This window comes from Anguilla rostrata, chromosome 6 (genome assembly GCF_018555375.3).
Source record: "Anguilla rostrata isolate EN2019 chromosome 6, ASM1855537v3, whole genome shotgun sequence".
In the NCBI taxonomy this organism is placed as follows: domain Eukaryota; kingdom Metazoa; phylum Chordata; class Actinopteri; order Anguilliformes; family Anguillidae; genus Anguilla; species Anguilla rostrata.
The window spans coordinates 6969579-6984162 of NC_057938.1; the positions used below are offsets into that span (position 1 = coordinate 6969579).

The 14584-nt window shown below is 54.2% G+C and overlaps 1 protein-coding gene across 4 annotated transcripts in view; it reads left to right on the plus strand.

Annotated features, from left to right (window-relative positions):
* gng12a (guanine nucleotide binding protein (G protein), gamma 12a) overlaps nucleotides 1-14584 on the plus strand; it is a 59041-nt gene extending 44457 nt beyond the window's left edge. For all 4 annotated transcript variants that reach the window (XM_064341815.1, XM_064341817.1, XM_064341818.1 and 1 more), the window contains exons 2-4: nucleotides 10445-10495; nucleotides 10921-11029; nucleotides 11665-14584. In XM_064341815.1, coding sequence (XP_064197885.1) covers nucleotides 10937-11029; nucleotides 11665-11790 — 219 coding nt within the window. In that variant the 5' untranslated portion in view covers nucleotides 10445-10495; nucleotides 10921-10936 and the 3' untranslated portion in view covers nucleotides 11791-14584. The remainder of the gene's footprint in view (nucleotides 1-10444; nucleotides 10496-10920; nucleotides 11030-11664) is intronic.

Consider the following 14584-nt stretch of genomic DNA (forward strand, 5'->3'; position numbering starts at 1 on the left):
AAAAAATGTTTTTAAAAATCGGGAGATGAAAGAGCGCCTTTGATACGGCCCCAGCACCCTCGTCCTTTCGCGAGATAAGCCGCCTGCCAAAAAAAAAAGAGGCGGTGAGTCACGAGAGGTGAGCGGCAGCGAGCGCTACCCCGCCAGCGAGCTCGGCGGGAGAACACAGCCGGAGCTGTCGAGTTCTGACTATCCCCCCCCCCCCCTCGCCCCCCGCCCCGCCCCCCGCGGGTCGTCTGCAGGAGAGGGTTTCTGCCCGAGCAGAGGCATAATGCACAGTGCGCCGTCGGGCGGAAGTTGCCGTCGATTAATCTTGTTTTTTTTCGCGAGGAGCGAGACAGAGTCTCGTCTGCGTCCCGGGCCCGGATGGGCTGCCTCGTACCTGGAGGGCTTCTGCGCCAGACAGGTGGCCCCGCCCACCGGTTGTTATGACAGCCAGAGTGTTCTTTTTGTTTTTTTCCCCCTCCCGTGAGGCTCGAGCGTCGCCTTCCTGCGCCCTGCTGTCTGCAGCTTCGTCGCTGCGACTTGAGGCTGCTGGGAGAGGGAGGCAGTGGACGGGCTCGAGGGGGCGAGACGGTTTCGGGTTGGGGTGAACGTCTGGTCACGTTCCAGTGCTGGTGTGGGCGGTGGAAGTTAACCCCCTTTCCCCTACCTAGAATGCACCTGGCTTTGAATAACCATGGTCAGTCTCAGTGGGGTAGCAACATGAATCCTTTGTTGCCACATAAATATGTGATATATGGTTCCAACTCTCAAATTTTAGTACCCAACCGAAACCATATTGGCTGAAATCCATGCATCATTAGCTCCTAATGCAAGTCAGACTCAGGCTGAATGCACAGAGACTTACTCCCTGTGCTAAACACAGTCATTTAGAACTTGCACAGGTTCACTGAGGCGATGCCTTCATATTTCTATGCACACGGGGCAAAGAACAATCCGGCAAGTTGTGACTCTTCAGCGCACACGGTGGCCCGGAGTGAACTTGCGCACAGGGATCTCCTTTATGGCAGTTGAAGTGGGCGGAGCTTGTGCTGCAGCCTCGCGGCTCGGCCTGCGCGCTACGTCTCCTTTATCGCGTCAGCGCTGCACTCGACTGACTCAGGAGTTCCCGCGGGTTCCGTCCGCCTTGCCCGACCCCCCCCCCCCCCCGCGGGGTTCGGAGAGAGAGCTCTCCGATAACAGCGGGGCGTTTTTACGACCCGGTCCGGCCGCGCATTCTTCAGCGTCTGGCAGCTGTACAGCTGTGCAGCGGGGTGGGGGCAGGGGGGGGTGAAGACAGACCTTTAATCTGCACGCGCTGCTCCCTTTCCCGGGGCATGTGAGGGCACAGGACGTTGGGGATGTGAGCAGGCGCTCGTTCGCCAGCCTAACGCGGGGTCCACTGAGGCCGTGGTCGCGGCCTGGGGCCCGCTTCCCGCCGGTTCCAGTCCCTGGCCCCCCCTGGGGGCTTCGCTCGCTCGCTCTCTCTCGCTCTCCCACACGTGGGTTTGGCTGCTCGGCGGGCCGGGACAGGAGGTGAGGAAGGAGAGAGGGGGGTAAAGGAGAAGAGGGAGGGAGGGAGGGAGGGGGGAACCTGTTTGTCTGCCTCTGTTCCTTTCCGCCCACCTGGGTCGCGGTGCAGGCAGACGGGGGGGCGAGCCCCAGCGCCCGGGCTCTCAGTTTCTCCCCCTGCAGCCACGTTTAGGGGCCCCGCCCCGTTCGTCTGTGTGCAACGAAGCGGTCCGAGACCCCCCCTGTCCCGTCCCGTCCCTGCTCTCTCCCCTCGGACCCCCTCCCCTAAACCCCGTCCTCCCCCAGACGCTCGCTTTCCCCCCACGCTCAGAGCCAGATTGGGGGGGGGGGGGGTGTCGGAGCGGGGAGGAGACGTTAGCGGGGAGTAGACGTTAGCGGGTTTCTCCGCGGAGAGAGGTTGGCGCGCTTCAGCGGTGCGCGTTGGCGCTGTGCTCGCTGACCTGCGGTGCTCCGCGGCTCATAAAGGCTTCCTTCACACGCGCTCACAGTCAAACTCTCCTTTGTGCTCCCAGACACCCCTACGGCTTACTCACAGTCACTGTTTGCATTCTTCTGCCGCTCAACCTGAGGAGATCTCTGGAGAAAGTACAATAACCTCACAGAGCATTCATTGTGAAATCTGTAATCCTGTAAACAAAAGCACCAGTGCTGCAACTGAAGGTGTCTCTGTTACCGGACTGAATGCTGGTGTCTTCAGTTGCTGTGGCAAAAAGAAGGATTTTGCAGACTAGCCTTAGGGTTGTGTTCTTGCAGTCACGCTTCTCGGGGAAAACGTGACTGAGCGGCCGCCAGAGCGACGATCGTAGTTAAGCAGAAGAACGAAAGAAGAAGAAAGGAAGAGGGGTGGGGGAAAAGAAAGGAGAACACTCGTTTGGGAGGGCGAGTGTTTGCCGTCCTTCAGCATCCTCTCTGAACGTCCTGACCGTTCCCCTCTCGGGGCGGGCTCTGTTTGTGAGAAACAGAGACGACCTTTCCCCCTCACGCACGAACGGCCCCCTGGCCTGACCAGATCGCAGATAGCGTTGCGTTCCCCCCCCCCCCCCCCTTCCCCCCACCCCCGGATTGCTGCCAGTAGGGTTTGTTACGCTGACATGGAGATCTTGAGGCTCCATTGTTGACACCTAAACTTTCGCAAAAGCCACAGAGGAGGGGGGGGGAGGGGGGGTGGGGGGAGAGAGTGACTGACTGGAGGCTGTCGCTACGCTGATAACACGCCCGCATTATTCCTCCGCTTTTACCAATCCCCGCTGCTGCGGCAGTACGGCGCTGGTCGCGTCTGGCGGCCGCGGCGCCCCGTTGCTAGGCGACATTGTGGGGCCTGAGAGACAGATAAGAGATCTGCCAGCTCGCCCCGGCGACTGGTTCGCTGATAAGGGAGCGCTCGCTGGGAAACCAGCATCCTGACGGTCTTCAGGGACCGATTTCTAGCCGTTACGCGGCGCAGGGTGAGCTAAGCGGCAGTCAGCGATTTCTCCTCAGTTAATCGAGCGTAGCCGTCGGCATACACAGCGCTGCTGTGCCACATTCACTCAGCGGCCGGCCACAGAGAACAAACCCTTATAAAAAGGTTAAAAAGGGTTATGTTTAAAAACAGTTTTATATTTTTAAATATTTTTTCCAAATCTGTGTTTAGCCATTGCATATCAGGTCTGAACCCCCTACAGTACCTTTAAGGATCCCCAGGGGTCTGTGGACCCCCCCCTGTTGAAAACCCAGGGCGTAGAAGTTTATTTATGCATGCGCCAACCGAAAATAAGGATCAGACTCCTTTCAATTAAAAACGATTTCTGCTGGGAGCCTCTGTGCGGAGACGTGAGCTGGGCGGGGCGTCGTCGTTAAGGCGCGGGAGACCCCGCGCGGGTCTGGCGGCCCGGTGGAGCCGCACGGCGTGGAGCGCTGGAGCGGGTTCCAGCCCGGGCGCTGTACTCCAGCGCTCCACGCGGCTGCATTAAAGGCCCCGCTGTTTGAAACGAGACGTCTGTGAGTCACCCGAGGTGAAGGGTGATGAATGGCATGTTTATGAACAGAACAATGGCGGTGTGCTCGCATGCGATAAGGTCTCGGAAATTGCGTTGCCAAAAGTGCCTTAAAGTCAAGACGGAATGAATGGTAGATTATGCGCTCTGTGTGTGTGTGCGCGCGTGTGTGTGTGTGATGTTTGTGGAGGCACAGCGGTGTGTGTGTGTTTTTTTTTTAGCGATTCCCGCCGTGCAGGCTAGGTGGTCCTGCCACTGGTTTTCCCACCCAGGAACAGCGAGTCATTCTCATCATCAAAGATTCCCCCCGGAGGTGAGCCAGTCAGTCTGAGAGGGGCCACGGGAGGGGCCAGGGCCCCCGCAGTCTCCCTCCTTTTTCCCCGGCCCGTGACATCACAGCAGACGCGTAATAACAACGTTCCCTCTGCGTCGCCGTGACGACGCGGCAACGTCATGCCTTCACCGCTATGCGGTTGTATCGTCACAGCGACGTTCCGTACATAGCATGCTTCTTTTTTAAGTGCTGTGATGTCGTAGGAATGTTATCTGGCTGCAGCGTTGCAGTAGCACGTTGTGAATGTTGATTGGATCTTAACTCTCGTCGGCTGGTCATTTAAAACCTCACCCCCCGCCCCCCCCGCCCCACCAGGCCCGTGGGGTCCTCGTGCCCCGTTATGCAACCAGCCCAGTTGTTCCCGTACGACAGGATTTGCGAAAGCAGGTCAGCTCCCGTGTCACTTCCCGGGTTTCCGATGGCAACAATGAGCCGGTTCTCGCTCACTCTGCCTTCTGAGCACGTGCGGGGTTGCCAGATCTTCCAGGAGTTTCGGGAATCCTGCAATGGGCCAGGACCGCATAGCTGAAACTCTGCTTTCCGTTTTTGGTTGCGCCGGCCTTCCCGGTCGCCAGGGCTGTGGCCGGGGAGGATTCCTTGGGCTATTCTCAGAGCTTGCTCTTAAGAGCAGCCTGTGTTCAGCTGACCACACGTGCAAATCAGGGTCGGCGAGCTCTTGGCTGCAGTCGTTCTGTTTGGCAGGTCACTGTGTCTCAGATGCTCCGGGAACTAACGGTGACACGGCCAAAGCGTGACGCGGCGCTCACAGGAAGCCCGTTAGCTGGCTGCTGCTCGTAAGCGGATCCTCAGGGAATTAACCACTGGGGAGGCTGGGATGCTGGTCAGGGTCCAGCACGCTGAAGGCTTCTTCTCGCTGGCTGCTTCCCCTCGGTTTGCAGATTCCCCGGTCACAGACCCCTAGTGGGAAGAGAGCACACTTTAAACACCTGGACTGATTAGTGATGCACTTCAGGTGCGTGTGCCTGCCTAACCAGTATGCGTGGTCCTCCGATTGGTGTGAACCTCTCACGCTAACCGAACCCTTTCACAGTGTATTTTATAGGCGCTTTGGACAGAACGAAAAGTTTCTGACAGTACATCAGAAACGTCTGTTAATATCTCAAATATCCTTCATCATGGACAAAACCCATCTGAGTCTATGGAAAATAGAAACTGCAATAGTATTTTTCAACAATCTCAGAAAGTGGACATTCCCTTTCATTTTTTAACACTTAATCATTTGCAATATTTCCATGTTTAGATGTTGGGTAAGTTGCAAAGACTCGGGCAGAACTGGTAAATTAGGCCATATCGATCCGTCCTTCTCCTCTCAGTGGGCAGATCTGTGTTGTTTAACTGCACAGAGGGGCACAGGCCACAGACTCCCGTCTGCTCTCCTTATCCGCAGATCAGCTGGGCCCGAGCCTCTGCAGTGTAATTAGTTTATTAGCTTGTTTGTTTGTTTGTTTTTGTCTGCTGGTGCGTGTCCACCTTTCCTCTTCCGCTGCAGCCGAAACGTCGGCTTCTTTAATCAGCCGTTCCAAGCGAAGGCCTCTTCCTTCCTGGGCACGGAGGGAGGGAGGGAGGGAGAGGGGGAGCGAGGGAGAGGGGGCTGATGATGAAAGCGATCTCGGGGGTTTTTTTTTTACGGTCGTTTTCCGGCGCGCTCCGCATCCTGCCGGAGATTTCCGCCCCGCCCGCCGGCTTCCTCGCGCCTTCCCGCCGAACGGTGCCGGGCTCGGCCGGGTTCAGCCGGCGGTCGGGGGAGTCCGAAACTGCGAGTGTCCGATAACCCCGGGGTCAGAGTTCGTCAGGCAGTGAGGCGCGGGGGCGGAAGCGCCGCAGCGCCGCGTCACACCGCGCCCGTCCGCCGTCTCTCGCCGCCTAGCTCTCCGCGCGCTCCAAAACGAGCTGCTGTCATTGGTCGGTGTTTTCATTGGCTCTCGGAGGGGGGGAATTTGGAAGTGCTTTGTCTGTGAACGGCGGGTTTCTTATTCGCGACCCGCCCGCTGTGCCCGTCTGAGGGCGTGGCCGGCGCGAGGAGGGGCCGGCTGCGGGCGGCCACGGAGCTCTTCTGCGACTTGGCCCCGCCCCCACCCCGCTGGGGCGCGGTGGGGGCCCTCTCACCGCTCTCTCACCGTGCTGCACAGTAGCGCACCCCGCCGCTCTCTCACCATGCTGCACAGTAGTGCACCCCGCCGCTCCCTCACCGTGCTGCACAGTAGCGCACCGCTCCCTCACCGTGCTGCACAGTAGCGCACCGCCGCTCTCTCGCCGTGCTGCACAGTAGCGCACTGCCGGCTGCGGGCGGCCACGGAGCTCTTCTGCGACTTGGCCCCGCCCCCACCCCGCTGTTGACCCGGAGCCCTTCGCCGGGAATGAAAAACCCAGCAGGGTGCTGAGGAAGCACACGGCGGTGGGGGGGTGGTGGGGGGGGGTGGCGGGAATGACTACCATTAGCAGCCCCCACTGCGTGCTTATAAATCAGACCCGCTTTTGGGACGGGGACGACATCGGCCCCCACGTGTGCGCAGAGCGCTGCAGCGGTTGACCCCCAAGGTGACCTTGCTCCCGACTTCCAGTCCCCACCCCCCCCCCGGCTCTTCCTCTTAGTGTTTAGTGTCTGCCTGGAGAGAGAGGTCAGCGCTCATAAACCTCTGGTCCTGATTTATTACCCCTCCTACCCCCTCAGTCCTGCCCCTAACGCTGCCTCTTTGCCCTTTGATACACCTAAGGGCAGATCAGCGTCTCGCGGTCATCGCCTCCTGCGTCTCATCTGGCGTTCCTGTACAGCTGAATAACATTAGGCACTGCATTGTGTAAGCTGCTGCTATTGGCTAAAGCGGCGCTAAGCGACCGGCCCTATGACGTGGGCCCGGCGCCCGAGGGCCGCCTCGTCCAATCCGGACGGCGCGAGGAGGGAACCGGTCGAAGGGAACAGCGAGCGAGGCCTGTCCCGTGTGACGCGCGAACCCTCTCTGACACCGGCCGTCCGGCTGATGGGAAGAGCCGCTCCATTGCGCGTTTACTGTTAATAAAGGAAAGCGCGATGCGGGGGACAGCGCCTCAGACTCCCCGGCCGGATTCCTGACAGTATTTACACACAGCAGAGCCCAGAGCACTGGAAACAGGGAGCAGGCCTGCCGGCGGTTGGCTGGCTGCCTCTACCCTGCAGCACAGCAGCACACGTGTGTGTTTTTGTGTGCGTTCTGTTTATGGTTGAGTGATGCGCACAGGACAGAACGGCTTCTGCCGTTTGACTGTCACGGTGACATGACACGGCCGCATCAGGGCCCATTGATTACATTTTATCTTCAAAAGTCTTTTTTTTTTTTTTTTCAAGTTCTAGGAACCCCTCCCTCGTGTAGGGTATTGTGGTCAGATGATTTGAATGTGGGGGTGGCCCTGTTCTCTTTTCTTTTCTGAGAAGTTGCGGGGTGGTATTGGGTGGGGGAGTGTTTGGAACAGCTCCAAGGCTAATGTTCCTGAAAGCAGAGCTTATAAGTGTTGTAATTGCGTTTGCATCAGCATGTGTGACTGTGTGGCCTCTGCCAGTCCTGTATCCAGGATTAGATGCATGGTGGCCACTCGTTACTGCACCATGGTTGAGTAGTTATGTGTGTGTGTGTGTGTGTGTGTGTGTGTGCGTGCGCTGAGGTAGAACATTTGTGTGTGTGTGCATGCGTTGAGGTCGGGAGCTGGTGGCTGTATGTGTGTGGGCTTGGTTGAGACCTTGTGTGTGTTCTTTGAGGTCAAGTGCGTGTGTGTTCTGAAGTTTCTGCTTGCATATATGTGTTTGCTCATTTAATAGAACTTGTGTGTCTGCTGAAGTAGAGTATTTGTGTGTGTGTGTGTGTGTGTGTGTGTTGAGGTAGAACATTTGTGTGTGTGTGCGTGTGTGTAGGCTGAGGTAGAACATTTGTGTGTGTGTGTATGTGTATGTGTGTGTCTGCGTGTGCGTGTGTGATTGTGGAGTGCATGACGTGTTTTGGAAAAGTGGAAGTGGTGGGCAGAGATAGAAAGAAGAAAGGGATTATCTCTTCTTTCAGAGGGACGGAGAGGGAAAGAGAAAGAGAGCAAAGGTCGAGAGGAATGGAGGAGTGCACAGGAAGCTGTGCGCGTGTGTGTGTGTGTGTGTGTGTGTGTGTGTCTGTCCGGGCACAGCCCCTCACGACCGGGGATTGCTGACAGGAAGAGGAAGTGACAGCCGAGGTGTCTCCAGAGGGCCCTAATCTTGGGCGGGGCGCGGTGGGGGCCCTCTCACCGCTCTCTCGCTGTGCTGCACAGTAGTGCACCCCGCCGCTCTCTCGCCGTGCTGCACAGTAGCGCACCGCTCCCTCACCGTGCTGCACAGTAGCGCACCGCTCTCTCACCGTGCTGCACAGTAGCGCACCGCTCTCTCGCCGTGCTGCACAGTAGCGCACCCCGCCGCTCCCTCACCGTGCTGCACAGTAGCGCACCCCGCCGCTCCCTCACCGTGCTGCACAGTAGCTCACCGCTCTCTCACCATGCTGCACAGTAGCGCACCGCTCTCTCGCCGTGCTGCACAGTAGCGCACCCCGCCGCTCTCTCACCATGCTGCACAGTAGCGCACCACTCTCTCGCTGTGCTGCACAGTAGCGCACCCCGCCGCTCTCTCACCGTGCTGCACAGTAGCGCACCCCGCCGCTCTCTCACCGTGCTGCACAGTAGCGCACCCCGCTCTCTCACCGTGCTGCACAGTAGCGCACCGCTCTCTCACCGTGCTGCACAGTAGCGCACCGCTCTCTCGCCGTGCTGCACAGTAGCGCACCGCTCTCTCACCGTGCTGCACAGTAGCGCACCGCTCTCTCACCGTGCTGCACAGTAGCGCACCGCTCTCTCACCGTGCTGCACAGTAGCGCACCCCGCCGCTCTCTCGCCGTGCTGCACAGTAGCGCACCCCGCCGCTCTCTCACCATGCTGCACAGTAGCGCACCGCTCCCTCACCGTGCTGCACAGTAGCGCACCCCGCCGCTCTCTCACCGTGCTGCACAGTAGCGCACCCCGCCGCTCTCTCACCGTGCTGCACAGTAGCGCACCGCTCTCTCACCGTGCTGCACAGTAGCGCACCGCTCCCTCACCATGCTGCACAGTAGCGCACCGCTCTCTCGCCGTGCTGCACAGTAGCGCACCGCTCTCTCGCCATGCTGCACAGTAGCGCACCGCTGGCTGACTGCGCTGCTTTGGGAGTAAAAATAGCCGGCACCTGCCAGCAAAACCGCCGCCCTGCCGCTCATAAAGCCGACCATGAGCCTTTGATTGGGAGCCCGGTTCTGGCAGCCCCCCCGCCCCCCCGCCCCGGTTCTTAAACCTGAACTGCCCAACCCCCCCCCGCCCACCCGCCCAGCTGCCTCCCCCCCTGCTTTGCAACAGCTGCTTCCGGGACACAAGGTGGGCTCAGTCCAACCAGCGGCACGTTACCGTTCGGCTCGCGTTGTGCAACCGTTTTCCCGTTTGAGAGGGGGCGGAAGGGGAGGGTGGGGGTGCAGGGGGGGAGAGACACTACTTGCGTAAGATGAGTCGGCAGAAAAAAAGGTGCAGTTGTCGTTTCGGTGTGGGGGGGCGGGGGGGGGGGTGGTGGGGGGGCATGGAGCGGCATGGCAGGGGAACAGCTGCTAGCCTGTGCGTTTGGCTGCACTTCAAAGGCAGAAGGGCACACACACTCTGCAGCATCTCCTCCAAACGGAGGGTGCTGCACACTGGCCTCCCCCTCACCAGGCTTGCCTACATCACATCACAGCAGACCCCCCACGGGCCCCTTCATGTCTGGGGTTAAAATGTTCTCCTGGCTCTAAGTTGGGTTTGGAGTGTGGGGCCCTGTTGTGGGGTTAGCAGCGACTATAAGTCACTTGCAGCTGGTAATGACGTGTGTGTGTGCACTGTGTGTGTGTGTGTGTGTTCCTTGTCCATTTGTGTGTGTCATTGTGTATTATACCTAACTCAGTGCTGTACAGGTATGGGACATGCCACCCCACCAAGCCGTGACTTCACCTGCCATCCCAGTGCTTACATTTAGTTTGCATATGTGCATTTATTTACTCTTAATATCTCATGGAGTGCATCAGGAAGGGGGCAAATATGTTTTTATGGCACTCTATATGTATGCATAAATATTGCATATGTTATATATGTTTGCATAAAAATTTATGTATCCTCCTAAGACCCAGAAATGAATTCTTGTCCTCTGTAAGTCTCCGGTCTTAACGGCAAGATCCGTATGTTCTACTATGCTGAAATCTGCGCTGCCAGTGACGTTCAGTACGGAATGCAATAATACATTTGAAAGTATTTTCACTACAGCAGTTTTTTTGTTTGTTCAAGGCATACAGTACATATATATATATATATATATTTGTATATGTGCATGCCTGCATGTTTTAGGAATGCGTGTTGAGCAAGGGCTTTCCACCCGGCTCTGCAGCGCGGCTTCGGTGTTGAGCGTGCTCCCTGTGCGTCACGGATGTGCGCGCGCGGTGGCGAACTTCCTGACTGGAAGGCTTGGGCTGCCTTCGCGGAAGAGCGGCGGCAGTCACGCGCTCTCCCAGAGGCCCGGTTTCAGCACAGACTTACGCCAGTCCACCGCTTTTGTGCTTCACAGGTAACGGCCAGGCCGGCTTCTGCCGTTGGAGTCCATTTAAAGGAGAACGCAGTAAGTAAGGCCTTTCCTTCCAGTGCTCCAACCCTCCACGGGTGGGTTCTGATTTTACCCCAGTGGAAGTTGCATGGTGGGAGTGGGTTGTAATTTTTCCCAGTGGAAGTTGCATAGTGGGAGTGGGTTGTACATTTTCTGAGTAGAGGTTGCATGATGGGAGTGGGTTCTAATTTCCCCCAGGAAAAGTTGCAGGGTGGGTGTTGGTGCTAATTTTCCCCAGTGCAAGTTGTATGGTGGGAGTGGGTTCTAATTTCCCCCAGTAAAAGTTTCAGAGTGGGAGTGGGTTTTAATTTCCCCCAGTGGATGTTTCATGGTGGGAGTGGGTTCTAATTTGCCCCTGTGGAAGTTGCATGATGGGTGTGGATTCTAATTTCCCTCAGTGGAAGTTGCATTGTCCTGTGTTTGTCATTGCTCTGGCGTAGGTGCCCGTAGACTAAGATGTCCTCTAATATGCCGAGCTCTAACAGCATAGTGCAGGCACGGAGGACGGTGATGCAGCTGAGGATGGAGGCTAGCATGAATAGGATAAAGGTAAGGCCCCCCTCACGTCAGCCCTGCGCAGGTGGGGGTCCCAGGTGGGGCTTCCGGGTGGGGTACTAGTCGTTCCGTTCAGCGGGGTGATTCACCTGGAGTAAGCGTACTGTTAACATGCTAATATTATTAGCCAGTGCGTCACCAGTGCGTTAATCATTGATATCATAATAGAATATTTCCAGAACCCCAGGCGCATTCTTTTTGGACTGCATCACACACATCGCTTTCTGACTCCACACGCCTGTGCGGAGTTTCCTGAATATAGAAGAGTGCTTCTGGATCTTCAGGTTTCTGTGTAAATGTGAATTCCAGAATCTGATTGGTCGTGCAAAATGATCAACAGAAAGAGAAAGATGTTTTTGAAAAACAACAGGAACTAAAATGGGTAAACAAAAAGTGCTGCAAGGGTTTCTGGGAAGGTGTGGTTTTATGTGAGTTGCAGATCAAAGGGCCATCCAATCATTTGTGTGTTTGTATGTGTGTGTTCACAAATGTATGCGTGTGTGTGTGTGTGTGCGCATGTTTGTCTGAGTGTTTTAGTTCTTACATCCATGTGTGTTTTATGTGTTTGTGTGTTTCTGTTTGTGTGACAGTTTCTGCTTGTAAGTAACCCTGGATCTTGTGTACCGTAGGTGTCCAACGCATCAGCAGACCTCATGCGCTACTGTGGAGAAAACGCCAAGTACGACCCCTTGCTCATGGGCATCCATCCGTCAGAAAACCCCTTCAAGGACAAAAAGCCCTGCACAATATTGTAGTGGGTCGCCCCCTAACTCGTGTGCTTTTTAAATGTTCCTTTTTTATAGATCGAAAACAATTTAAAACAACTGTAAGTTCCCCTGAAATCACCCTAAATGTGCCCCCCTTATTAAAACTAGTGCAAGTTAACAGGTTGAATTGCAGCCATTGTTTGCCTTCGCCACTGCATTCCGACTGATCGAAAGGAGAAGAAGAAAAAGCACAACGTAAACATGCGCCGCGGTTTCTGAGACGTAATTGGCTGGTAATCTGTGTCCGTGGAAACAAAGCTTGAGGATGAGGAATGGATGCTGATATTGGATTCGGCGTGAAGCCCGCAAGGGCAGCGTCATGCAAGCTGCGATTTCTGCTGCTTTTGAGACCAGCTGCCCTGGAATACAAAAAATAAAGAAATTGTAGTCATCAAAAGCCTAAACAATGGTCTCTAGTTCCTAGTGTCCGTACTTTCTTCAGCCAATCAGGACCCATTGATAACTCGGCTTGATTAGATCATTTGTTAATAGTGAATGGCGCTGATAAGCAGTTGCAACACTGCCCTAGCAAGCTTGCAGCGTCTCTATCTTCCGTATGACCGGCCTGCACTGTTAATGAATGACCCCCCGTGCTGAAAAGGAAGCCCTGGTTCTCGCGGCCGTTCGTCACAGAGGGAGGGGGCGGGGCTGGACTAAAAGGTCACTGCCTTCACGTAAGAGTCTGGAAACTACGCTTTAGTGTGGGCCGTGACAGTGCGTCAGTTGTGACCTCATCATGCTGGCCACGCCCCTCCCTCGATGTGACTGCATAGATTCACGTACAGAGACGCAGCGGGAAGGGGCATAACCGTTCAGTGGGGGGTTTTTTAATTGTTATGATGAGGCTACATGCTTAAATTGAACGGGAAGAATGAAAGAAGGGGACAAAGCAATAAAAACTAAAAAAAGAAACTCTCTTACTTGATTATTATCTGCTTCAGATCAACGCATGTCTGAGGCCAGTCTGATGTTCACCTCAAACTCTGTTTCCGTATCTCCTTCCTGTTCCTTCTGTTGAACATATGGAGACTGAATGTCTTGTTCTCTCCGGTTTACATGATTTTGTGTTCAGTTCTTTTGAGGTGATACAGCTTAAGGAACCTGTGAACCCACCCTACCCAGTCACTTTTACAAAAGCAAGTGTTTTTAAACACCATTGCTGTTCATTGTGCATAGTTTCTCCATATTTCTGGTCTAATTTATTCTTAATTCAGCTAAAGAATCAATAATCCTATTTTTTCAGTGATTAAATTCAAGTTCCAAGGACAAACTTACAAATATCCTCCACCGCTGATCGGTTCCATGCAGTACATTGCTACAGTATTCCATTACAGGCGCAAGTCTCTGCAGTCATTGTAGTATATATGTGCAACGATGCACAGCCATTTGTTTGATGACTAATAAGTAAGAGTTTTGAAGTACTGTATTAAAACCTAGAATAAATCCTGTACTTGTTTGCCTTTGAAATCGGTACCCTGTGACTAGCCTAGCTAAGCCCAACCAGCCGTAGGTATGTGATAGCCATGCAGGACAATTTTATTGCTGTGTAATATGATGATGTTTAAATGGTAACCCTTTAAAGTGCATATGCCTTACATTACTATGAAGGAAATTTCTGTTTCTGTCAGTTTTTTTATTTTTTTAAATAATTGACATCTACCGAATATAAGAGTTCAAGCTTACTTGTGCCAATGTGTCCACGGATTGCACCAGAAACGGAAGCATTATGTCATAAAAAAAAGGTTTGCCTGGTTGTACTACAAATACACGGTGCTCATAGCTCAACATACTGCTGTGGCTGATGTCTGGAAGGGGTCTTCATTCAAGTGATTATATTAACGTGATTTTTTTTTTGTTTGGATTATTGCACGGTTTGACATTCCATGTTTACAGCTGTCCTCCTCTTCCCGGTCATACAGTGCCACGGTCGTGCCGCAGATGGAGGTGCCACTGCCTGACTGGCAGGTTATAGCCGCTTAGCAGCAATGGCCTTAGCTAAAGTGCGTCTAGCTCCCCCGCTCATCATCCACTGATAGTGAATCTCTGTGACTGTTCACCTGTGAGTGACCTGACCTGTCCTCAGCGCCATGTTCCCCGCTAACAAAAAATGTTCTCACAGTTTTGTCACTGTTGTAACATTGCCATAACATTGCGGCAATGTGGTGTGAATGTTTTGTGTTAGCTGGGTTAACAACGCCTCGGCTCGGCTGTGTCCCCACGCCTTCTCTCTTGTGTTTCAGATATAAAGTTGGTTCATTTTCTTTTGTGACTCCACTGCAGTCTCTCTGACTGCGTACTGTCTTAAGGGGAGCGCTGTTTGAGCAGATTTCTGCCTGTTGGAGAAGTTAAATCTGTGGAAGGTGATTGTGTTTCTGCGTGGTTCTTACTCCAAACGTGCCCTCTCACTACCTAACTAAAATGGCCTGGTGATCACTGTGGAAAATTCCTCTCTTGAAGATGTCTCCTTTTGCTGTTTCTTTGTATGGTATAACTTGCCTAACTAGCTCCAGACTTGATTCTTGCTTTTTAAAAAAATTTTTATTGTTATTTTTATTTTGGTCCTTTTGGTACCTTTTTTGCCTTTAATTTCAAGAACACTGCTTAAAGAAAAAGGAAACTCATTGTTTTTTGCCAACTTAACTCCTGTAACTGATGGATTTGCTTTCTTTAGATTTAGATTTAGCTATTCCTCTTGGTGGATTTTGGAGCTGTATTTTAGTTTCCTGTACTGTAAATGTTGAAAGGTTTCCTACTTCATTAAACATAATTGTGGTCTAGTTGA